Below are 24,572 nucleotides of genomic sequence, written 5' to 3'. Positions count from 1 at the left end.
TGAAGGGGCAATGGCTCACCAGGACTCCTAAAGCTTATCTTCAGAACTTTCACACTGACATTTTTGCCCATATTCCACTGATGCAGGTAAGTCTTAAGGCTAAGCCAAACTTCAATGGGGCCAGAAAGTACACTCTTCCCATGGACGTGGGGAGAGGGCTGTGCGAAAATCTGATGAAAGTGATAGAAAGATCAGGATACCTAAATAATGCTACCCTGTAACTCGTTTTCCATCAGATGTCACTAATGCTACAATATTCAAATTAAGGTGAACTTTTAACTTTAGTATTCAGCCTTTCCTATTCGAAATTAACATTGGGATTTCTGGCTACAAAGATATAAAGACATCAGAGGAAGAAAACACAGCACGTGTATTGGCTAGGTAATTTTTCATTTAATTTTCCTGCTTTAGTGCACAAGTAGAATTGCAGGATCAATGGACACACAAACAGCTCTACATTTTTTAAACTTTAGGTGGTCTCTTCTGTCCATGATCAAGAAGCTCATTTGGCTCCTCAGCAAGCACATCAAGAGAAGTGTGTATTCACCTTTCCTAATGGCTCCTACCCTTTTACATCCTTTTAGCAATTGAATGTCCATAACACATTACTTTCCATTTACTGTATTTACAAAACTCCAGGTTTCTTTGGGAGCGTTGTAATTACACTGTCCTCGGATGACTTTAACCAATTAATGGCAGGAACCAAAAGACAGAGGACTGAATCCTGTAAGTTATCTATATCGTTCGAAGAATAAATCAAGTGTGAATTTGTGAACCGTTGTGCAACACTTTCCCAACCAGTCAAAAGAATTGTTCATTAAATAACCTTTTACTCTTTAGGGAATTAATTTTTGGCTAAAGTTGTAAATAATAATATCTTCATCTTTTTATTAAATATGTAAAGCTCTGTTTTAAGTTATTTTTGTACAATGTAACCATGATAAAAACTTGTGTGTTGGAATAACTATGGAATAGAAATGCTGCTAAATTTCAAATTTTATTAGTTACACCTTCTTAGAGCAGATCTTTGTTTTTTATTTATTTTTTATTTATTTTTTACTGGAGTTCAATTTGCCAACATAGAGCATAACACCCAGTCCTCATGCCTTCAAGTGTCCCCCTCAGTGCCCATCACCTAGTCACCCCATCCCCCCACCCACCTCCCCTTCCACTACCCCTTGTTCATTTCCCAGATTTAGGAGTCTCTAAGAGCAACTCTTTAAAGATCTTTCCATTCTTCATGAATATGGCTTTGAAAGCCAGCAGCATTAACTGATGTTTATTTTTAAAAAATCTCGTTGGGAAATCTACTTAATCTTCATTAGAGTTGACAGTCCTCTTCCAATCTGGCAAAAACATGGTAGCCTTAGCAACAAAACTATCAGAAAAAGCTTAGAGAGGAAAATGTCAAGAGTTGACCCTCTGATTACAAAAGTCAGTTTATGTTACCATTTCACCTATTTTTGTGCTCTTACCATTTGATCTATTTTTATACTAGAGAAACATAATTTTCATTTATTTGTATAAATTCCATTCATCTGTGTTTATCTGCACCATTTTGCTAGGCAAGCTTGTTTGCACAAAGGAACACATGACATCAAAATCTTTATTGTTTTGGCATTTTATCTGTGCTAACAAAAGCCTCTGATTATAGGCACGACCACACATACTCCACTATCCATGCAAGGGAAAGATCTCAAACCTCTTCCAAAACTATCTAGTTATGGACATACCCAGTGGATACCTAGACATGGATCTGAATTTCTTTCTGAACGGCAGTGTCACTGACTCACATGCATTATTACTTAATCCTCACAGCAAATCTAGAGGGGTTATTCCCATTTTACACGTATAAAACCTGAGACTCAGGAAGGCCAGGTAATTTGCTGAACTTCAGACATCCAGGATCTAGCCCCAGGCCTGACCCTAAACCAATATTCTTTCTCATTGTTTTTCAGAAACTCGGCAACAGCGGAAGGTGCCCTGCTCCAGCTGCAGGGACTCAGCCAGAAAGACTGGAATACTACATGACTGTACCTGCAAGTTGGGGAAGGAGAACTCAACACTATTTGAGTATTGAGTTGCATTCATTTTTTAAAAAACACTTTTTCAAAATAAGCTATCATTAAATGTTTATATATACATAGTATTTTTGCTGTATAATAGCAGCATGCATTTTCTTCCATCAATGTTTTCTTCTCTCATTCTTTCACTTGTTTATGTAACTACATGCTGTGTTGGAATTTGGGCTTCTTTACGGGTTGGAACCAGTTCGAGAAAGGGGACACAGCAGGCAATTGAAATGTATGTTATCATCCAAATTATAGGGTTCCCTAGTAAAGCTGGGTAGAGGCTTAGACGTCATGCAAAAACAGGGTTTGCTACTGCATCTCCATAAACAAGCCATGGGATGGCCAGACAACTGCAGTTGTCCTCACTCAAGCCCACTCCAATAGGGGACCAAGAAACTCTTTAAGTACAAAAGCTCTACACAGCTTCTATAGGTCTTAAAAAGGTCTGCTCTACGTTGCTTGGGATGGTGTGAGAAAGTGAAGAGAGCGACCCCAAATCTCTTCTCCAACACCATGTTGTGTCATCAGGATTGGAGTCGAATCCTGAAGAGGGGAATAACACGCATCCCTCCTAATGCTTGCCAGCTTTTTAATTTTTTAAATATATTACATTGTGGATTCCACTGGCATCATGTGAGTTGTTTTAAGTAGGCATACTCCCAGGCATTTTTTTTTCAGTTTTATTAATTATGTATGCATTTTCATCTGTAGTCAGAAAGATACCTGTTTTTTTTTTCCTAACATGTTTTAACACATATTACCCTGAGCAAAGATTGTAAAGTCCATGCTGAATACTTAAAAACATGTATTTGTAGAAAAGTCATGAAGGCGGTGTACGCATGATGGAAGGCTGAGAAACAATGTCATAACCCTTTGTACTCAGGCATCAGAAGGGGACCAGGCAGCTGTCCCTCTCAGCCGAGTGGTGCATGCTCACAGTGCTGCTGTGCTCACACAGACCCCATGTCTGCTTCTCCCTACACAGAGTCCTTCTGGGACTTCTTGAAGGGCATTTTGCTTTTTGCCCATAAAAGACTAGCACCATGAGTCAGATAGTACTAAGCTGAAAGTTCACTCTCTAATTCTATTTCTTATCACTAATTATGCCCAGTCATGGTGTCCAAAATAGCTCACCAGATTTTATGAAATGAATACAGAGAACTATATCAATATGAAAATGTCCCAAATTTGAACAATATGAAACTGATTTTTGTTACTCAACTTCCCCACAAACTAAATCCCCTTGCAAGGAAAAGCTCATGGAGCTTTTATTTAAAGTCCAAATGCTCTCACTCTCCATTTTATACAATTGGCTCAGTGTAAGCCAGAGGCTTTTACTTAGAGCCGAGGTTCCTATAGCTGCAGCTGTGTCCTGGGATTTCACAGGAATGAGTATAGCTTCTTCAGCCTCTTCAAAGTTGCTTCAAATCTCTAATTAGTTCTAGTCTCCAAGGGGTCAGCAGTCACAAAAGAAACTGTCCACTATAGAAGTTGTCACAAACAAAACTGTGGTACCCCAATTAAGTGACTATGTAATGGCATCTGATACTGCTATCGGAGCACAGCAGATAACTTAGTAGCACCTATGCTGGAGACAGCGAGGACCTGGTCTAGGTCCGGTGGCAAGCCAGCCAGCTGCACCAGCACTGAATCCATGGCCTGTGAATCTGTATGACTGAGCAGAAAGTGCCCATCAATAGTTGTGCTTCCCCATGTTTAATATAGGTATTCCTTTGCTTTTGCTGTTGTTTTGTTTTGGTGATGTGTGCAGTGGTCTCCCATATATATTACCTACTTTCTCTCAGAGAGTGACATTTGAGACATTATTGCCTTCTTCAAAAATGTAGATAGGTATTCTGGTTTCTTCATTTCCTTGTGTCTTGTGTCTCATGTTTTGGCTACTTTGGTACAAGATTGTGAGACCACAAGTCTAGAGAGAATTTCTCCTCCCACATTCTCCCAAGTCTGTTCTCTCTAGGACAGGGAAGTACACTCTCCTCTTAAAATGCATGAGGAATGGGATAAAGAACATCACCCTACTCCCTTAGTGCTATGTTTTACTAGTATATGAAGTTTTATTTTTTCTGAAAATGATAATTGTCATCTCTCTTCCATAGATGTTTCATTCCTACCTAGGCAGGTTGAGTTGGGCCAGGCAAAGCAGTAGTTGGACAGAATCAAGATTCTAAGAAAATAAAATACTGTGATCACAGTAAGAGGCAATGAGTCAAGATTAGTCTTTTGTCAAGAAGTAAAAGAAGGATAACAAAGTTTAGCAAAACTTTAAAGAGGATCTAGATATCACAGATTAAAGTAGTCAAAAGTTAGTATTCCAAAGAGTTGCACATTGAAAAGATAGAACCCAAGCACAAAACAAAAATATTCCAAAAAACTTAAATTCAGGACAGAAACTTTTTTTAGAAGCTTTTTAAAAATTTTTATTTATTTATGAGAGAGAGAGAGAGAGAGAGAGAGAGAGGCAGACACAGGCAGAGGGAGAAGCAGGCTCCGTGCACTGGGAGCCCGACGTGGGACTCGATCCCAGGTCTCCAGGATCATGCCCAGGGCCAATGGCAGGCGCTAAACCGCTGCACCACCCAGGGATCCCCAGGACAGGAACTTTTCTAGTCTCTTATTCCTTCCTGCCTCCATAGGATTGGACTACTGGTGTGAGGAGAGAGATTGCAGATGGGAAGGAAGTGGTGCCAAGAGCTGCAGCTGCAAAAAGTCGAGTTGGTTTTGTTTCTTCTAACTTTTAAACTTAAATTGAATACATACACATGTTTTAAAAATCAAGCAGTAGAGAATGATACCAAGAGAAAAGTAAATTCTCAGCCTGAACTTGTACCCCGACTTATTTCCAGCTCCCTGTTTTTAAGTACTTTCTGTTCTCCTGGTGGTTATCACAGTACCCCTGAAATATGTGTTAATACTTGATTTCTCCTTTTATCTTGTTTATCAACCTTAGATAGCATCTATTGGAAGATGCGAAACTTATTTCTTTGATCCATCCATGTCTACATTTTTCCAGTTACATTGCTTTGATATTTCTGGTGATTATCATTTTAAAGAGTATATTTAAACTCTATTTTGTTACATCAATTTTACACGGTATATAATTGATTTCTTGCTATATAAATAAATAGGTGAGAAAAATCTGTGACATTATCTTCCATATCTCTCTGCTGCTTTAATATTCAGACTTCCAGTATTTCATATTATCAGTGTTAATATTAGTCAGATTCTCTTTTACACTTGTTGTCTTCCAAGCTTTGTTTGTATGTTGATTCTACCAATTAAAATAGCTTTTCTGTTATTCCAATGATTAATTTTCTCCTTACTGAAGGACTAAATAGGTCTAGTTATTGAGGAAAAAAAAAGGGTAACCTTAGGTCAGGAAAACTGAAAGATGAATGTTCCAAGTGTCAAGGTCAAATAGGATTCCTTGAACTCAATCTTCAAGACTTTCTATTCAATTTGGTCGATGATACCTTTAATATACAAGAAATATTTATCTGCCTTTGTTCTTATTTTGTAGCCACCTCTTTTTTGGCTTCTTGACTCTAAAGATGTTTGTTGGTTTTGTTTTCTTAATTTTTTTTTCCGTTCTCTTGTTTTTCTCAGGAGTCTACTGTTATAATATCTGTTCCACTTGCACCTTTTTTTTTTTTTTTGGTTTATTCTAAATTTTCTGGGTCTTTTTCCCAAATATGCGAGTGATGAAAAAGGTTCATCAGCGCTGGTAGCATGATTTTCCACTGTGGTATTAGACCTTTTTCTTGAATGAAAAATGGATGGCAGGGTCTTTGTACATATAAGCTAGTAGTACTGTTTTAGGGTACATTTCGGTATTTTGTTCATCATGTATTTTTTGAAAATTGACTTCTAAAAATATTACATTAAAATATCATATCTTCTTTACTTAGTTTTTTGGTGCATCTCAAATTTTGTGTGCCTGGTTTCACTCACTGCAGTATCTCTATCTGCTTTGGGACAAGGACCTGGAAGGTTAAAAGTAATTTCCAGATATGGTCAGTAGAGGGCAGCAAAGGGTAGTGGCGTGAACACTCAACTGCCAAGGCCTGGGCTTCCCTTTTTTCCCTCTTTATAGAGATCAATTAGTGGTAGTAGAAAATCCAGAGTGCCAGAATCAGGATAGAAATTACTCATAATACTGATCCAGGATGGGTATCAAGCTTAGAAGGCAGTGGAAATGTTTAGCCACAAATTCATAGCCTGGTATCTATCAAAGAGATGTGAACCACTGGACATTAGGAGGGGAATCATTAGACTTTCACAGTCCTGACTCTTACTCCCAGCCTGTCTAAAACCTAAGATCTCGTTCTGTAAAGTATCAGGAGTCTCCTACCCACATTGAGAGCTGATGCAAATTTCCTGTCATTATCTGATACGTCATTTGCAAATATCTTCTCCCACTCTGTAGGTTGTCTTTTAGTTTTGTTGACTGTATCCTTTGCTGTGCAAAAGCTTCTTATCTTGATGAAGTCCCAACAGTTCATTTCTGCTTTTGTTTCTTTTGCCTTCGTGGATGTATCTTGCAAGAAGCCACTGTGGCCGAGTTCAAAAAGGGTGTTGCCTGTGTTCTCCTCTAGGATTTTGATGGAATCTTGTCTCACATTTAGATCTTTCATTCATTTTGAGTTTATCTTTGTGTATGGTACAAGAGATTGGTCTAGTTTCATTCTTCTGCTTGTGGATGTCCAATTTTCCCAGCACCATTAATTGAAGAGACTGTCTTTCTTCCAGTGGATAGTCTTTCCTCCTTTATCGAATATTAGTTGACCATAAAGTTGAGGGTCCACTTCTAGATTCTCTATTCTGTTCCATTGATCCATGTGTCTGTTTTTGTGCCAGTACCACACTGTCTTGATGACCACAGCTTTGTAGTACAACCTGAGAATTCTCACAGAGGAAGAGATAGACATGGCCAACAAGCACATGAGAAAATGCTCTGCATCACTCGCCATCAGGGAAATACAATCAAAACCACAGTGAGATACCACCTCACACCAGTGAGAATGGGGAAAATTAACAAGGCAGGAAACCACAAATGTTGGAGAGGATGAGGAGAAAGGGGAACCCTCTTACACTGTTGGTGGGAATGTGAAATGGTGAAGCCACTCTGGAAAACTGTGTGGAGGTTCCTCAAAGAGTTAAAAATAGACCTGCCCTACGACCCAGCAATTGCGCTGCTGGGATTTACCTCAAAGATGCAGATGGAATGAAATGCCGGGACACCTGCACCCCAATGTTTCTAGCAGCAATGTCCACAATAGCCAAACTGTGGAAGGAGCCTCGGTGTCCATCGAAAGATGAATGGATAAAGAAGATGTGGTTTATATATACAATGGAATACTACTCAGCCATTAGAAATGACAGATACCCACCATTTGCTTCGACGTGGATGGAACTGGAGGGTATTATGCTGAGTGAAATAAGTCAATTGGAGAAGGACAAACATTGTATGGTCTCATTCATTTGGGGAATATAAATAACAGTGAAAGGGACTAGGATGGAACGGAGTAGAAATGGGTAGGAAATATCAGAAAGGGAGGCAGAACATGAAGACTCCTAACCCTGGGAAATGAATAGGGGTGGTGGAAGGGGGGGTGGTCGGGGGGTAGGGGTGACTCGGTGGTGGGCACTGAGGGGGGCACTTGACAGGATGAGCACTGGGTGTTATTCTGTATGTTGGCAAATTGAACACCAATAAAAATAAATTTATTTTAAAAAAGAAATGAAAGAGGAGAAATAACAAACAATACCACAAAAATATAAAGGATTTTAAGAGAATATTATGAAAAAATTATATGCAAAGTCATTGGGCAACCTAGAAGAAATGGATAAATTCCTAGAAACATATAACGTCTCAATGCTGAGTTGGGAAAAAATACAAAATTTGAAAGACTGATTATCAGCAGTGAAATCAAATCAGTAATAAAAAAAACTCCCAAGAAAACAAAAGTACAGGACCAGATGGCTTCATAGGTAAATTTCAGCAAACATGTAGGGACGCCTGGGTGGTTCAACAGTTGATCATCTGCCTTTAGGTTGTGATCCTAGAGTCCTGGGATTGAGGCCTACATCGGGCTCCTTGAGTAGATCTTGATTCTCCTTCTGCCTCTGTCTCTGCCTCTGTCTTTTTCTGTCATGGATAAATAAATAAAATACTTAAAATTTTTTTTTACCAAACATATAAAGAAGAGTTAACACCTACTTTTCTCAAACTACGTCAAAAAACAAAGAATGAAAGCTTCTATGTATTCTGTGAAGGCAGCATTACCCTGATATCAAAACCAGATGAAGACACTACAGAGAGAGAGAGAGAGAGAAAGAGAGAGAGAGAGAGAGAGAACTACAGGCCAATATCTCTGATTAACATACATGCAAAAATCCTCAACAAAGTATTAGCCAACCAAATCCACCAATACATTAAAAAAGTCATTTACCATGATCAAGTGGGATTTATTCTTAGTATGCAAATGTGATTCAATATTCACAAATCCATTAACATAATACATCTCATCAACAAGAGAAGGGTAAAAACGATGATCATTTTAATAGGTGCAGAAAAGCATTTAAAAGTACAACATCCATTCATGATACAAACTCAACAAAGTAGGTTTAGAGGGAACATACCTCAACAGAATGAAGACCATATGTGAAAAAACTACAGCTAATGTCATACTCAATGGTGAAAAAGTGAGAGCTTTTCCCCAAGGTCAAGAACAAAACAAGGATTTCCACTCTCACTACTTTTATTTAGCATAGTACTGGAAGTCCTAGCCCCAGCAATCAGACAAGAAAAAGCAATAAATGGCATCCAAATGGGTAAGGAAGATGTAAAACTTTCACTATTTGCAAGTGCCATGATACTATATGTAGAAAACCCTCAGGATTCTACCAGAAACGGACTAGAACTGATAAATGAGTTCAGGAAAGTCACAGGATACAAACCAATATACAGAAATCCACTGCATTTCTATACACTAATAATGAAGAGCAAAAAAAGAAATTAAGAAACAGTCCCATTAACAATTGTACCAAAAATAATAAGATACCTAGAAATAAGCTTAAACAAGGAAGTGAAAGACCTATATATATATATACACACTGAAAAACTATAAAACATTGGTGAAAAAAATTGAAGACAACACAAATGGAAAAATATTCCATGCTTATTGATGAGAGAACAAGTATTAATAAAATGTTCCATACTCAAAATGATCTACAGATTTGATGGAATCCCTATCAAAGTACTAATAGTATTTTTCGCAGAACTAAAACAAGTAATTCGTAAGGATGTATGGAACCACAAAAGACCCCAAATAGCCAAAGCAATCTTGAAAAAGAAAAAAACTGGAGGTATCACAGTCCCAGATTACAAGATATATTACAAAGCTGTAATAATCAAAACAGTATGGTATTGACAAAAATGGACAATAGATCAATAATACGGTATTATGGGCATAAAGATCACCTTACAGTATCTCTTCTATTTGATATTTAGGGTGAAAACATAGGTGTTCGGTGAAATAGATGAAAACAGACCCGGGCAGCCCAGGTGGCTCAGTGGTTTAGCGCTGCCTTCAGCCCAGGGCATGATCCTGGAGACCCAGGATGGAGTCCCACGTCAGGCTCCCTGCATGGAGCCTGCTTCTCCCTCTGCCTGTGTCTCTGCCTCTCTCTCTCTCTCTCTCATTCTGTGTCTCTCATGAATAAATACATAAATAAAGTCTTGAAAAAAGAAAACAGACCCCATCATTATTATTCTCTTTAGAGCTCATTCATCAAATTAAAATAAATCACAATGGTATTATGGAAGAAATTAAGCTTTATTACTGCAAAGGTAACTGTGACATGGTAAAAGAAAGCTCCCTTTAGCTTTCTCAGGCAAACTTTTCTCTCCTTTGCTTTACTACAAGGAGAAGATGCTATCAAAAACTGTATCTTTCTCAATTAATTCCTTAAAACCAGTGACTCACCATCCTGGTTACATGTAAGAATCACTCAAAGAGCTTTTTCCAGATCTGATGAATCAGAAGCTCTGGGGGAGGCAGTTTCAGAATGAGTGCCTGAAAAGCCTCCCAAGTGAGTCTGATGCATATCAGAATTGATCAACAGGACGAGATTCTAAAAGGAGAGAAGTTTTCCTGGCCTCTAAATCTCTAACCTCTCTGAAGGGAGACGCAGAGAATGGGACATATTCTGAGAATTGGGGAAGGTGCAGAGAGAAATCTGCCTATATTTTTTTACCTGAAATAGATTATTTTTTACCTGAAATAGATTTTGACAGGTGCTTGATGGGAGGCCAGAAAGTGTTGCCCAATGAGCCTCCATGGTTCTGAATACAGTCAAGCATGGCCAGACTAGCACTTGTCCTTTAAAAGTGGTGAGAAGGGGCGCCTGGTGGCTTACTTGGTTAAGTTTCTGACTCTTGATTTCCGCTCAGGGTTATGATCTCAGGATCATGAGAGAGAGCCCCAGGTCAGACTCCATACTCAGCACCATTTGTGCTTCTCTCTCTCTCTCTCTCTCTCTCTTTCTTTCTCTGCTCCCCCTCTTGTGCCCATGCACTGTCTCTTTCTCTCTCTCTCTCTCTCAAATACATAAAATAGTTATTCTGTATGTTGGTAAATTGAACACCAATAAAAAATCAACTTATTTAAAAAAATAAATAATAAAAATTTAATAAAAGTGGTTTGAAGCCTGGAGGCCACTATCTACATGCCACTTCTGTGTTAGTTTGGTTTTAAGATGAGAAGCCTTAATAAAGTCTAAAAGGACTACCAGGACTTGTGCTCTCACCTCTACCTAATTTACAGGCCGATTTCACTCTCCTGTACCTTCTGCCTGTGTCTCCAATCCAGCAAAGTCTTCCATGTTTCTGAAACATCAGTTAGTCACATTCTGTCCCTTCAACTGACAAATGTATCTTCCCTCCCTTGCCCCTTTCTTCCTCTTTCTCTCTTCTGTGTAGTCCCAAGTCATTCTTTAAAGGTCATTTCAAATGAGCTCGTCAAAGAAGTCTTCCTCTCCATAATTGAAATCAGGTGTCAAGTCCCTCTCTAAATTTCTCATCTCACTCTTTAATTTTCCTCTGCAGTACTTCCCAGAGGCTGTGTTAGGCAGTTCTTGATGGCATTCTCTGTTTAATATCTGTCTTCCCCCCTCCTCACTTAAATCCTGGTTTTGTGAGACTTGGGCCTGGCTCCCTGTTGCCCAGACCTATCAAGTGCCTTTCTCCTAGTACAGGTTCAAACACTATCCGTTGAATGAATAAAGTAAATAAGACAAAGACTATTTTATGTCATGCCTTTTCCCCTGTCCATCCCTGCCAGAAAACTATTTCATTCACTTGTTCAATACAGAATTTTTTGATTCCTCTGATGCGTCAATGTTTGTGAGAATTTAATGATAAATCAGACATAGACTCCTTCCTTGAGGTCCCTAGAGTCTAGTGGGGCATAAAAGATAGGTTTTCACATGCCTGTTACAGGAGCCTGTAAGAGAAACCACAAACTTTGTCTGTAGGATCAAATTTCAGTCCTCCACAGTTGTCAAAGAAAGACACTGTCCATGTGGGAAGAGTGGGGGTGGGGGGTCCTCACAGGAAGCTGCGTGACCTCCTGAGTCAGCTGGATTTGAATCCTTCATGTTACGTCACGGCTGCTTGGATTCAGAGCCCAACCTGTATGCGCAGGAGCCTCATCATCTGTAAAATCATCAGTTTCCTAGTGGAAAGGGAACACTGTCTTCATGTAACATGTTTTTAACAGGCTCCTGTAGGTGCTTGGACACTGAAGGAGATGTCCAGGTGGCAAATCAATGGTTAGTATCACTAACCATTTGGGAAATGCAAGTGAAATCCACAGTGAGATATCACACTACACAGCTATCAGAATAGCTAAAATAAAAAATGACAACACCAAATGCTCGTGTGGATGGGGGGAAACTGAACGACTCATACAGTACTGGGGAGAATGTGAAATGGCACAGCCATTCTGGAAACCAGTTGGACAGTTCCTAAGAAAAAAATATAAAAACAACAACAACAACAACAACAACAACAAAATAGCTAGCATATGACCTGGCTCTTCCCATCCTGGGCATTTAGCCCAGAGAAGTGAAGACTTCACACTGACACAAAAACCTGTACACAGATGTTTATAGTAGCTTTATTAGTGACAGCCAAAACCTGCAGACACTTCGAACTCCTTCAACAGGTAGTTACACAAACTGTGATACATCCATATCATAATGTACTACTAAGGGACACCAAGAAATGAACTGTGAATCCTTGCAGCCATCTAGATGAATCTCCAGTTACACCAAATGGGAAAAAGCAAATCCCCAAATGTCATAAACTATGTGATCCCATCTGTATAACATTCTTGACATGGCAACCTTTTACACATGGAGAACAGATTTTGTGATTGCCCGGGATTAAGGAGGTGGTGGAGGGGGAAAGAAATTTGTGTGGTTGTAAATGGGGAATAGGAAGGACCCTTGTGGTGATGGAAGTGTCTCTGGAAGACTCCATCTGTAAAAAAAACTGATGTCATCTCCCTGTGTTATTTCTTATAGCTGCAAACGAATCTACAGTTATCTCAAAATAAAATGATTACTTTTAAAAAATCAAAACTTGGAGGCCAAGAAAAGGAAACCAGTATGTCAGTTTGGCAGTTACAGCATGAGCTTTGAATCTGTGACATCATAATGGCAGTGACCGCGGACCGCTGCGGAATCTTGAGGCTTCAAGCAGTTGACAGTACTCTGCCAAGTGCTGTAGACTCCCTTGATTTCCCGTCCCACGAATTGAAGAGAAAAGGATGTTCCCGTCAATCAGAAAGCATGCTGAGCTCACAGGTGGTCATTCAAGGCTTCAGCGCATGAGGTAGTCTTCTGATACACTATTTCTGATCATCCAAACAGACCGGCAATAACAGGAACTGTTGTTTTCTTTTGTTTCCTCTAATACATAGAAACTAAGTAGTCACTTCAGCACCAGCTTCCTGAAAAGCTGCTCCTGTTCTTAAGATTCAGTGCTGCTGAGCAGAAGGGAGCAGGCTTTATACATCCTTGGGGGAGGCGGAGACACTTTCTTGGCTCCACGAGAGAGCCAACTCTCTCTCTCCATGAGACAGAATTTTCAGTGGGTCTATGAAAATACCTGTCCTAGTTATGAAAGAATTTTTACATTCTGTTCAATTGTGTTGTTTTAGTACCTATTTTGACCAGGAATTCCTGTCAGAGCTCAGCCAAGGAATAGCTAAACTCTTGTGTGCAGAAACTTTCTGAGGTTTCCAATATTTTTGCTGATCTTTGAGAATTTTTACCCCAATTTTGAATATTGAATTAGATAAGATGGGGGTCAACTTCCAGGATCTTCAGTTATCTTCATTTTATCTTAACATAAAAGCAATTTGTAATTGATTCTTCACACGTTGTTTTATTTTATATTAGGCCACAAGTTGTCCTGTTTATTGTTGTTGTTCATTCACCTTCTTGTAATGTGCTCTACCTTTGGCTTCTTGGCTTTTGCCTACCTAATGGCTCACAATGAGCTTTGCTTCTTTCTCCACCACACCTCTAAGTATTGGCAGGCCCAAGGGCTTTGTCCTTGAAACTGTCCTCCCTCTGCATCAGTTTCCCAAGTGACCTCACCACTTTCTATAGCTTTCGGTAACTCAGGAATCCCTGATTCTGAGCTCTGGAGCTCTGCTTTGGGGGTTGAGACTACATTTTAGTGTTGTGTGAACCTTGAAACTTGGCATTAAACTATATTGTGTATTTGACCAGTAACTAGCTGCTCTGTGTTTGATGTGTTGTAGGAAGAGCTCGTCTGTGGAGGTGGACACCCACAGCGAAAGCACTACATCATCTGAGGGTGCCACTCGTACCCTGCTCATCCATGGTCCCGTTGAGCTCAAGAAAGGCTGGAGGAGGAAGAAGTGGCAGCTTTTCTTGTACAGCGATTTATTACTGATGTCTAATACCAAGTAGGTGTACCATGTTTCGTGCTCTTGTGATTCTCCAAAAAATTGCATTCCCATTAACCCTTACTATACGAAAACATTACATTTTTTCCCTTTTGTGTTTGCCAATGCTTGAATCCTTCATTCCATGAGTACTTCTGGAGGTCTTGTTTTGTGTCATGTCCCTGCAGCAAATACAATTGCCAATGTGACAGGCCAATGTCTCTCCTGCCTGGGACTTACAAATGGCAAAATAAGAGGGGGAATGATAATGATTAGTGCTGCTGATAGAAGGTGGATAGGGGGCTGTGCGGAGAGGGTGGGAACGTGTTAGAGAGGAATAGTCTAGGAGGGCTTCTCTGAGGTGGAGCATTAAAACCAAATCTATGAGAAGAGAAGCAGCCACATTCCCAGACAATGTGCCTGAGCCGTCGAGGCTGAGGGACTTGCAGGCCTACGTGGGTACAATCTGACCCCTCAGAGAGAGGGGCTCAGGGAAGCCTGATTTGACTAGAGCCCAGAGCATAGGCCATGCTATCAGATATGATACTATGCTCAGGGGTCTAGTCACACAGGGTCTTCACAGGCCATGGTAAAAAAGTGGAAATATTTTGCCAAAGGATTTTTAACTAGGGGACTGACCAAATCTGATTTATATTTCTAGCAAATTTTTCTGACTGTTGCTAGATAATAGATGGATGGGTAAGCAAGAGTGGAAGCAGGGAGAGTAGTTAGGGGAGGCCATAGTCCTGATGGATGGTATCAGGGCTCTATCTTAGCAGTTTAGTAAAAAGGAAAGATGGAGCAGGTTAACCCGGGTGGCTCAGGGGTTTATCTTTGCCTTTAGCTCAGGGCGTGATCCTGGAGACCCAGGATTGAGTCCCACATCAGGCTCTCTGCAGGGAGCCTGCTTCTCTCTCTGCCTGTGTCTCTACTTCTCTCTCTCCTCTCTGTGTTTCTCATGAATAAATACATAAATCTTTAAAAAAAAAAAAAAGATGGAGCAGATAGATGGAATCTAGGAGAAAGAATCGACTGTGTGCACTTTCCTCTCAACCCTGAACACAAATGCATCGAATATCCAGTCTAGAACATGATGATTGCTCAATAAACGTCTGGGAGCAGTTCATGGAAGGTCACCTGTTTACTTACTCCATCTCTGTTTGCATTATTCACAAAACATGGAAGACAAAGAACACTCCCACAAACAAAATATCAAGAAGCTATGGTCTTGCGAAAAAACTAACTCCCTCTTTTTTTTACTGCTTTCACCCTAGATCCCAGTTATGCCATGTCATAGGTAAGACATGCTAGTAATAATTTGGCAAAATGCTATACTCATCTGAGTTACATTAATAGTAATTTATCAGGGGCTTACTACATGTCAGATACTATGCTAAAAAACTTTATGTACCTAATTTTGTCCAACCTTACAACGACCCTGTGAGATGGGAGTATTTTTATATTGGAGAACCTTGATGCTCAGAGGTCTAATGGATCTGCCCAGGTTACCATATTAGTAATGGACAGAGTCTACATTTGAAATCAGGTCTATTTATTTCAAAGCACAGGCTTTTATTCACTATGTGGTGCTACCATTTCTATTCTCTCTTTTTTCCTGAATTTCATACAACATTCCATGAACACCTAGATTCTTTCACTATTGAAAGCAACCCTTCCTTTACATTGAGTGAACAACTAACTCCAGTCTGCTTGGTAACAAATAGATCAGAACGCTTAGCGAATTGAAAAATGAAGGAAATATAGCTATCAAAAAATCAGAGGCAAAGATAGTAGTAAAATATATTTGAGACTAGGGAAATTGCCCATAGATGTAACTTCGAGGGTGGTGATGTCATAAGGAGGCCAAAGAGAAAAAGGATGTCCAGGCCTTGGCATGAGGTCCATATGAAAGACTCTCTTCCTCTTGATAGAGGCCCATGTCATTATTTTAAAAATGCAGACTAGTTACCATTCTCTTTATTTAACCAAAGTGAGTATGGGAGACCAAAATATGCGGGATGCATGCTGGGAACCACACTAGGAACATCACAGATGCCTCACCCACCTGGGTTTCTCAGTGATTGAGCATCTGCCTTTGGCTCAGGTCGTGATCCCTGGGTCCTGGGATCGTGTCCCACATCAGGTTCCCCACAGGGAGCCTGCTTCACCCTCTGCCTATGTCTCTGCCTTTCTCTGTGTATCTCTCATGCATAAAGAAAATTTTTCTCACAGCACTCCAAGGCCCATATTTTTTATCATCAACAGGCTGCAGAGATGAAAATGGGGACAGAGGAAGTCTCAGAAATGGTCCAGTCATACATAGGGAAACCATGCAAGAGATTCCTACCCAGGCCTGCCTTCATCACAAGGCCATGTTCTTCCTCACATACCATGTTGTACCCTTCCATCCTTAGCCCAAGAGACATGCTAACAAATAGCAAACTCATTTCCTGGTTGTTAGGACCTTGCAGACCACTCATATTCAATTTGTAAGGGGAATATGTTCTTTTTTTTTTTTTTTCATCTTTGTAAGTATTATAGCCTTTAGGGAGAGGAGAAGACTTTCCTTTTCTTACCAGAGCTATTTCTTCTCCTGGGTGCTGCCTACCTCTCAGCGGGTTTTACAGAGCCTACGATATTCTGCTAAAAAGATTTTTATATAAAGATAGTGTTGTTTTTCCACTAGAGAGTTGCCTCTATTGAAGGGCTGAATTTTTATTTCGAATAGTTCATTAAGACAAAACAAGTTGAACATTTTTCATCTTTCACATATTGCTTTTGAGATATGTCCTTATGTCTACTCAAGGGTTTTTATATGACAAAATCTTTATCAATTTATTTGTTAATGTTCTTTGAAAGGGACTCGGTTCCCAAAAGTTTATCTTATATACTTTATATTATACATTGGTAATATTAGAAAATGTAAGTGATCACAGGCATTTGAGTTTCATATTTAAGCCAAGGTCTTTGATATAGAGAGAACACAGATTTTAGAATTCCGAGTTCGAGATATCATCATGGTCAGGTTCTGGTGAGAGCTCTTTTTCTGCTTGCACGTGGCTGCCTTCTCACTGTGTGCCCCAAGGCATTACCTCAATGCATGTATGTACACACATACAGATCTCTCCCACTTCTCACAAGACCATCCATCTTACTGGATTAGGACCTTACCTTGATGATCCCATTTAAACTTAATTACCTTCAAAAGCTCTATCTCCAAACATGATGATATTGGCAGAGAGGGCTTTATGGTAAGAAGGCAGGAAAGCAGTGGGAGGGAGACACCATTTCATCCATAGCAGTAGCAGGCAGCACTTAATGCCTGCCACAATCTTTAGAAAACTACTATGAGATCATTCCCATAGTAAATATTTGGGTATATTTATGATCACTGTTAACATGAAAAAATTTACCTTTTTTTCTAGAAGGAAAAACTAAAAAGAAATAGCCCCTGAAATAACCAACATATTTAATCCCTGTCATGCCTTGGTCTTACATGGAGAAATCAATACCCTCAATCAATCTATTCAAATGAATAATCTGAGTTTAGTGCCTAATTTTTCCAATTAGCAATAAAAAGGGGGTAGGGTGACCCAGGTTCCATTTTACCTCAGCTCACCCTCAGGCTTCAGCTGGAGACTCTCTCATCTTTAGGTTGACACTACAGAATTTAACAGAAATTGAATAAATACTTGATTAATTTCTACCAATTTTTCGGTCAGAATTAGTGAATTTTGGCTTGTGTGTAACAATGAGGGGAATTAAATGTTTGTTTCTTCACAAAGAAATTCTATTTCTCTAGTTGTACAAGATGTTAATAATAGTGAAAATTGTTTGGGGATTTTTGTCACTTCTTTCCTACACTAGAAAGTTGTGTTTGCAAGAATTGAAGTCAAATGGAACCTTCCTTATCACTTTTGATATTCATTAGAATGCTAAATAAGTTATTTTTCAAATAAAAATTACTTTAAAAATTAAAGTACTTTAAAGTACTTTAAAAATTGAAATAAAAATTATTTTATTTTTAAGAACAGTATCTACTTGGGGCCCTTGGGTGACTCAGTGGTTGAGTGTCTGCCTTTGGCTTAGGTCATGATCCCGGGGTCCTGGGATCAAGTCCCCCACCAGGCTCCCCAGAGGGAGCCTGCTTTTCCCTCTGCCTATGTCTTTGCCTTCTCTCTCTGTGTGTGTCTCTCATGAATAAATAAATGAAATCTTTAAGAAAGAGAGAATAGTATCTATTTGATAAAATATTAAGATATTTGTACTAGTAGAGACCCGTGAATAATTTAGAAAAAGGGACTGAACTTAGATCACACCCTTTTTATACATCACATTCCTCATCATTAGTTATTAAGGAATGTAGAAATGAAATAAAAAATGAATTTAATTTGGTCAAAAGATGAAGATGACTATTAACTCACTGTCGGTGAAATGACGAATAGTTACAGAATAGACTATGACCCCTTCTCCCAACATTTGTAAGAGAATGCCTCTATCTTAGAACAGAGGAAATCTCCCTAGAATACTGCAAAACTCCACAGTTCACTGGGGCTTACCTTCTGGCATAAAGATTAAGGTAGTGGAAAGCAAGAAGGACATCATGTTAATACAACTATAATAAATGACTATTTTTAGAAATAAAAACTGCAGTTCTCCTCCTCTTCTTCTTGAGTCAGTTTACAGTAGATTAACACTTTCTAATTTCTGCTGAGATAATCCAATTGGGTCAGTGATTGAGAGTAAAGAAACACAGTAAGACCTTAGAAGAATCTATTGAAGTATAAAGCTTAGTTGTACACGTTGTAAATATTTCCAAGCTAGCAACTGGTTTTATTGATATAATGCCTTGAGATTTATCCTCTCACTCCCAGTGTAAATCCCACGAGAAAACCTGATGGCTCTGGGGACAGAAATGAGGATGAGGGTAGGAAAGATGAAAAGGTTACTTCACGGTCAAGTGGTTACAAACATGGGCTTAGGAGTTAGGCTGTCTGGGTTCACACCCTGTCTCCTGCATTTGACAATTTATTTAAACTTTCTGTGAGTTTCCTTATTTGTAAAATGGAGCTAATAGAGACCATCTAGTGTAGTTGCTTGAGGATTAAATTTTTTATATTTATATTTATAAAATATTTAGAACAGAGCTTGGCATATGATAAGTGTTCAAAACGTTGTAGGAGAGTAGAAACCACACACTGGGCTCTAGGAAAATTCCTTGGTTCAACTAATCCTGGTGCCTTATTGAACTAAAGTTATTGGATGGATTTTTCCAGGTCAATGTATTTGGAAGTTTCCACACAGGATCTTAGGGGTCTGTATATACACAGATACCTATATTAGAAAGAAAAAAATGTGTAAGAACAAGCAGATACCTGTCTATCATTCCCCTTGGCCATATATTTTTGACGTGACAATGCCTTTGGAATTACTATCTAGAAAAATGATTTTATCTGTTAATTGACTATGTTCCATAAAAATCTCCAAGCACAGAGATACAGGCACTTGGGTGTAATGTTGAAATAAAAAAAATGTGGAAAGATGTTGGTATCCATCATATTTATATTCATTGTGTCCTAAGTTTGAATCTAGATTATCCTTCAAGTGGGCTTCCTAAAAGATTTTTTTTATTTTATAAATCCCACTGAAGAGTTTAGCTCTAATTGTTCCATGAATCAGTGGAGCCATAGGGATTTTTGCACATGAGGTGGCTTTCATCTCAGTTTAGTTCAGTGTTTTCCACATGTGTTTCTGAATAGTAAGGAGTTCCAGAGTGGAGGATCCACGTTCCCCAGGCATTCCTTATAGGACTTGTAACTATTTAAATCTCAAGCCCACCTGCGAGTCAAAGTTATGAATTAACCAAATTAATCAATTAATCAACCAAAATAAATCAATGGTGGTTTTCATCTTTGAGGTCAAAGAGGATTAGGCAGAAATTATCAAAAACCCATTTCACCCCTTCTTACTCCTCAGAGAAACGGGAAGTATCCATGACTTACATATAAGACCTCCGGACCACTGATCTTGGATTGATGGATGGACAGATGGATGGATGGATGGATGGATGGATGATTTTTCAGTTGGGCTCAGTCTGTAGGCTAACAATTTTTTTGTTTTAGCCAGAATCTAAGGGAAAATGGTATGGACAAAATTTTAAGAAGGGAAATTGAAAATAACCTATGCTTCAAAGGCTAGAAAATATTTTGTAAATTAACGTTGAAAGTAACTTTTAAATCTTTCTGATCCAAGCTTATGTTTTTGTTTCGATTTCATCTGTCTTCCTCACACTCTTGAAAAGATTATTTATTTATTTATTTATCTATCTATCTATTTATTTATTTATTTTAGAGAGAGAGTAAACATGAGTGGGGGGCAGGGCAGAGGGAGCGAGGAATCCGACTCATTGAATGGGGAGCCCTACACAGGGGCATGATCTCAAGAGCCTGAGGTCGTGGCCCAAGCCAAAACCAAGAGTTGGATGCTTAACTGACAGAGCCACCCAGGTGCCCCTGGTTTGTCTCTCTTAAGAAAAAAAAAAAGCATATAACTGTTTTTATAAGTCATGTATCAGGTACCTTTCTTCAGCCCCTCAAACACTTTTTGAAGTATGCAAGTCATAAATGAATAATTAACTGCAATATTAGCCATAAAAATTATCTGTAATAAGTAACAAATCCAGCAATAGAAAATGAATGAATGGTTTTCCTACAAAGCTCTAAAATATACAGTGGTTACTCAATACTCACCATTCAAAAATATGGCTATTTGCTGCCTTTAGAGGAAGTGTTTTCAGGTTTCCATGCCAGAGTTTGCTCAACACACACATTGCAAAGGCCCATCTAACCATTTTCTGTGTGTGCACAGAGGGTAATAGAGATGCGGGAGACATGATTTGCCCTGGAGCAGTGAGAACTGGTCTCTAAAGAGCACAGCTGCTCCCATAACATTTTTGAAATGAACTAACAGAGGTCTTGTTTGGGATCTTTCTAGGTATAAGAAAAACTTTAAGATAAAAAAGAAAATACCACTGAACACCATGTGGATTGCCAACTGCATGGATACAGTGGGAGATGCCAACATCCGTTCTGGGAGGTCCTTTGTGTTGGGCTGGCCCACGGTGAACTTCGTGGCCACCTTCAGGTAAGACCGATGCCTTGGTGTCCTGTATCTACATGGCTTGAAAAGGATAACATTGTAATCTATTGTCTACCAAGCTGGTGACTCACTTCTTGACCTCCCATGACACTTGTTTTGCCTTGTACTCTGCGTAAGAAGGTGCTTATATCCACAAGGAAACAAGTAGATAATGTATAGTGGGAACTACTGGAGTAATTTCCTTCGGTTTTGATCAATGGTTTTTCAAATTTTGTTGTCTTACCTTTATGATGACCTGCGAGATTTTGGTGGAGTGGGGTGAGGAGAAGAAAGCAGTGTGTTAAGTGCAACTGCGTAAAACAGGAATGAGGCTTGGGGTGTGGATGTTTCAAACAGAGATGCAAGTGTGGCATGATCCCTGTAAACTCAGAGGTGTCTGCTCAGGATATCCAGGGTCGAGAGCCACATTCCCATCCTCATGTCAGCCTAAGAATGTGTCTTACACAACTAAACTCTACTCAATGGAATCAAATGAATAATCTGAGTTTAGTGCCTCAATGGAATCATATTTTGTTTCAGATCGTTACCAACTAAGATAATCTGTACACAGCAATTCAGGCAACCTAGTATTCAATGGCATGATCAATTTATTTGTATAATTACATACTGTTGTTAAGGGAATTAACTTGGGAGTGTAAAAGCAATTTCTCAAATTTAATGGGACCCTTTAATAGTACTTGCTCAAGAAATCTATTCCGGTGATTTAAACATGCAGATACCTCCTGGGAATCAGAGGGCAGGATCTTGGAGAGGAGACCTTGAACCTCACTCTGTTGTAGTTGTCCCGAAAGAAAGAAAGAAAGAAAGAAGGAAAGAAAGAAAGAAAGAAAGAAGAAACCAAGTTTTTATCAACAATAACAAAATGTGGTACAGGAGCTAGGGACAGGAGGGAAGGGAGAGTGACTGCTTAATAGACACATGTTTGCTTTGGGGTGATAAACATGTTCAGTCACGATCGTTGCACAGAACGATGAATATAGTAAAGGTCACTAATGGTCAATTTTCTTTTATGTGTAATTTACCACAATAAAAAAGAATGCTGGTAAGTGATAAGTCCACGTGTGAATGAGCCTTAAGACATTTGCAACTTTGGATATTAAATGCTGTGAAAATTTTAGCAGAGAAAATATTAATCTTTAGTAATTTTGCATCAGGGGATTGATCTTTCTCAGAAGATCACAGTGATGAAGAATAAGGTTTTTAGGAACTAATTTAACATATTACAATCTGCCATATGCATAAGGAAATAAAACTATTACAGGTGTTTTTTTCCAAAAAAGATATTCTTGTTTCTGAGCCAAGACAGTTCCATCAAATTGCTAAATTTCTTAAATGTGATTTAATTTGAATGGTAATATTCTTTATATCTGAATAGCCCTTGCAGCTGCAGGAACACTCTGAGCTATAATTTAACCCCTTTCCAGTTCTGGAAACTAAATATCAGAGTGGTTAACAACGTGCCCGTGATCTCATAGCTTGCATCACATAGTCACAATTAAGTTTTCAGATTTGAAATCAACTTTTCTCCCTCTTTAGGATCTACTTCCCATTGCTTTAATACCACTCACAGAAGAGTGGAGTCCATCAAAACCACTCTAAGGGGAGTACAATTTACACATCCACATCCCTTAACAACGGGCTGCTCATATTTTTAGTCTGGAGTGGTGATCTTAATATGTTAGTAGGAGTATCGTACGTTCCTCAATTTTTTTCTTCTCATTTTTTAAATTGCAGCTCTTCAGAACAAAAGGAAAAATGGCGTTCTTACCTTCAAAGGTATTTTGTCAGTGTAATATTATAAGTCTTTAACCCATGATGAAAAAAATGTAGATCTCTTCAAAGCAGTGCCCCCAAACTATGTTCCCTCCCCTTAGTACGAATTGTTACACTATCCTCCAATGATTTCTTATTTAATTGTACCCTGCCCATTACTACAAATAACCTGCTCTCCTTTACATCCATATATTGCTTATTTTTTTTTATGAAATTCTGGTTATTACTCTCATCTTCCCCCACTTTCCAACCTCATGATTATAGCTAACATTATTCTCAAAACATATATTAAATTTCCATAAGTGCAGTTTACCCTACCAAGTAATGCTCAAAGCAACTTCTCATTCCTACATTTGAAGGTGCTAGTATGACCTCCGGTCTAGGCAGGAAAGCTTTGGTGCCTGGATCTGCTGGTCAAATCTCACATGACAAGAGTGATCTATTGTTTTCCTAGTCACAGCTTATTTTCCTGAAATATTTTTGCATGTTTCCTTCCAACCCCCAATTTTTTTTTTTGCTGAGCTTATTTATATGCATTTAAAAATAACGAAGTATGTTGAAAATATGATCAACATAAATTGATTTGAAAGTAAGGTAATTTATCCTACTCTCTTTTGGGTTACTATCGAATTGGATTAGGTACATCATGCTAGCCAAAGAGAAGGAGCAGCCAAAAAGCATTCCCCTCAAAATCTTCACTGAGAACATCAAGAACTGTGCCTGTGTAAGTATTTTTAAGACCAACAATTAAATTCTGAGTTCCTAATTCTGACTGAATGAAAAAATGGGATAGAGGTGGAGACACAGAGAGGGAGGAAGCAGTGAGTTGGGGAGAGAGGAAGGAGAGAGCAAAAGGTAGGAAGAGAGAGAGAATATTTAGAAAAGTGCCATGAGGAAAAATGTATTTTCCCCCTCTCCATGTACTTCTTTATAGACCTAAAAACTGTGTCCTAGGTAACATGAAGCAAGAGGAATACATACTACAGTGCTTAAGCAAGGAAAGAGTATTGGATGTTATGTGTCTATGACATTTCTCTGGATCCTTCTAATTGCTTATAGTGGCTTGTAATACAGTGATTTAGAAGGAACCATCATTTTTTCCAAGGGCCACCACTTACATACAGAATGGTCTGGATTGTCTCCACAGTCCTTTTTCCCCTCCAGATATTTTATTTAGTATAACTATAAACTCAGAGAAAAGTTGTAAATATAAAAGTAATACAAAAAACACCCCGTATACTCTTTATCCAGATTCACCTATTGGTAACACTTTATTCCATTTGCTTTATCATTTATTTTCTTTCTCTGTGTCTATTACATGTATGTGTATACATACGTTTGAGGGTCATACATATACTATAGCCCTTTTTCCTTAAACCTAAGCATTTCTTAAGAATAAAGATATTCTACAGTTATCACCTTTAGTGAATTTAACCTTGGCGTAATACTTTACTCTGCCATTCCCATTCTCATTTTGTCAGTTGACCTCAATAATGTCTCCTTTCTAGTACAGGATCCACTTAAGGATCAGGTGTTTTATTGAGTAGTTATGTCAAATGCAGAGGAG

At 38.8% G+C, this 24,572-nt stretch overlaps 1 protein-coding gene across 1 annotated transcript in view; it reads left to right on the top strand.

The window, feature by feature from the left end:
* LOC140598720 (rho GTPase-activating protein 20-like) overlaps positions 1-24,572 on the top strand; it is a 55,896-nt gene that overhangs the window by 14,364 nt on the left and 16,960 nt on the right. The window contains exons 5-10 of the mRNA XM_072757246.1: positions 1,959-2,073; positions 12,681-12,990; positions 13,928-14,095; positions 21,068-21,217; positions 22,967-23,008; positions 23,645-23,729. Of these exons, the coding sequence (XP_072613347.1) occupies positions 12,926-12,990; positions 13,928-14,095; positions 21,068-21,217; positions 22,967-23,008; positions 23,645-23,729 (510 nt within the window). The 5' untranslated portion in view covers positions 1,959-2,073; positions 12,681-12,925. The remainder of the gene's footprint in view (positions 1-1,958; positions 2,074-12,680; positions 12,991-13,927; positions 14,096-21,067; positions 21,218-22,966; positions 23,009-23,644; positions 23,730-24,572) is intronic.

Source organism: Vulpes vulpes, chromosome 4 (genome assembly GCF_048418805.1).
Source record: "Vulpes vulpes isolate BD-2025 chromosome 4, VulVul3, whole genome shotgun sequence".
NCBI lineage: Eukaryota > Metazoa > Chordata > Mammalia > Carnivora > Canidae > Vulpes > Vulpes vulpes.
Note: the sequence above shows the minus strand (reverse complement) of the source record. Positions and strands in the feature narration are given on the sequence as shown.